Below are 2,232 nucleotides of genomic sequence, written 5' to 3'. Positions count from 1 at the left end.
ATATACCGAGTGATCCCATAGATTTACTAATTTTTGTCACGTGATGTGTTATGAAACTTTTTGTGGTACTAGCCACTTATAGTTTGTTGTGAAAATATTGTAAACTTGGCATATCTCTTTTTCTTTTTCTTACCGCGTTGGCACTATAGTAGCTAGTACTTACTTCTCCTACTGCTGCAACGTGTCACCACCTCCCACCAATCAAGCACAAATAGCCATTGAAGTACATCCAACGGTCAAAAATCAGCCGGCCTCCCTTATTATTTAGCGCGTACCAGTCCCCAACGTCTCTCTGTCTCTTTAATTTCAGATCCGTTATCAACGGTCACATTTCTCTCCCTTTCATTTACACCATTTAAAAATTTTCAAAGCAACGGACAACAACTTTCTACAATTGTTTAGGTCTCACACACACACTAAACAACAACAATTATAGCAACGCGTCTTTGTATTTGAAAATTGTAAATTTTAATGATAATAATTTGTGTCATCTAATACCGCGTAAAAGTGTCACTGTATGACAGCTCTTAAAGGCTCTCACCACCATCATCAACTCTCTCTACCATGGTCCATGGTGGATCCAATGCTCACCTTAATTCTTCTATTTAAGTAGCCAATTTTCTCTCCAAGTTTTTCTCAACAATATTATGCAAACAACACCCGCCACACAATCTCTCTCTCTCTCACTCACTCACTCTTTCCATATATGCCAACTATTTTTGCTAAAAATTTTCCTTGTTTACAATACAACCTCCTTCCTTTGGTTCAATCTCCATAATTCTAATTCTCTTCCTCCCATCACCATCACCACCACCACCACCACTACCATTGTCATAATTGTCTCGTGCCCGAAAAAGTATGGACCCCATGGAGTTAAAGCGCGTGTTCCAATTGTTTGATCGAAATGGGGATGGGCGTATTACGAAAAAAGAATTGAATGATTCATTGGAGAATTTGGGTATCTTTATCCCAGATAAAGAGCTAATCCAAATGATTGAAAAGATTGACATTAATGGAGATGGTTGCGTGGATATTGATGAATTTGGGGAGTTGTACCAATCGATAATGGACGAGCGTGACGAGGAGGAGGACATGAAGGAGGCATTTAATGTGTTTGATCAAAATGGTGATGGGTTCATCACTGTTGATGAATTAAGATCGGTTTTGGCATCTCTTGGTCTTAAACAAGGGAGGACTGTAGAGGATTGCAAGAAGATGATAATGAAGGTGGATGTGGATGGAGATGGTATGGTTAATTATAAGGAGTTTAAGCAAATGATGAAAGGTGGTGGGTTTAGTGCTTTGGGATGAAAAAAACATAAAAATAAAACAGTGATATTTTGAAGGGGACCAAAGTCCAATATAGGCTGTAAATATTTTGGAGATCCATTAGTAGTGATGAAATGTGATCCTTCTCATGGCTACATTCCTTTGGCTCAAGCCATTTCTGTAGTGTATAACGTCTGTCGGCACGGGTCGGACACACGCACCAATGCTCTTGGGATGAGAAGAGGGGGTCTGTCGGCACGGGTTTGGTTCCATATTAATATCATCAAAGAATGTAAATTAATTGTGTTTTATTTGTGAGCTTTTGTGTTCGACTCTATAAGATTGGTGTGGAGGTTTCTTTTATGTTTCTAATTTCCCGTGTCTTTATTTGTTCATGTTATTTTGATAGTGTGTGTACTGCTATGGATCTGATCCATTGTCGGGATGATTCAAGGGAAACCCAAGTTTTGGTAGGCTCTATTATTTAGAGCAGAATTGTAAACCAAAAAAAAAAAAAAAGAATATTCAACTTATTTTTCTTAGTGATGATGTATGTGAAAAGTAATGTAATGCAAGAAGAAAGAGATAAAAGGAAGACAAAGGAGAGAGAGAGAGAGAGAGATTTGATGGAAGAAAATTATGTTGTTATTCATTACTTGAATAAGATACAAGCCCTAATGTTGTAACCATCTCCGTAAATTACGGAATACACCTAAGCAACTCTCATTCAATTGCTCCCAAACTCCCTTCCTCAACTACACTATGCTACCTATAGTTTACCTCCTATTTTACCTATACTACAGGTCGTTTACCAACATCCTTATCACCAACTGTGTCAGCAACCTTACCATCAGCAGCATGTGCCTTCACATCCCCCCTCAAGCTAAGGGGAGGAACTCCCATCAGTTTGTGAGCAAGATCCAGAAAACGTGGAGAAGAGAGTGCTTTGGTAAAAACATCAGC

The 2,232-nt window shown here is 38.7% G+C and overlaps 1 protein-coding gene across 1 annotated transcript; it reads left to right on the top strand.

The window, feature by feature from the left end:
• Positions 1–566: 566 nt before the first annotated feature.
• On the top strand, positions 567–1,811 carry LOC142631376 (calmodulin-like protein 3). The gene has a single exon (XM_075805515.1). It carries the CDS (start codon positions 859–861, stop codon positions 1,309–1,311), a length of 453 nt encoding a protein of 150 aa, XP_075661630.1. The 5' UTR covers positions 567–858; the 3' UTR covers positions 1,312–1,811.
• The last annotated feature ends 421 nt before the right edge of the window (positions 1,812–2,232 follow it).

The sequence above is a fragment of the Castanea sativa genome, chromosome 4, assembly GCF_040712315.1.
Source record: "Castanea sativa cultivar Marrone di Chiusa Pesio chromosome 4, ASM4071231v1".
NCBI classification, from domain to species: domain Eukaryota; kingdom Viridiplantae; phylum Streptophyta; class Magnoliopsida; order Fagales; family Fagaceae; genus Castanea; species Castanea sativa.
Note: the sequence above shows the minus strand (reverse complement) of the source record. Positions and strands in the feature narration are given on the sequence as shown.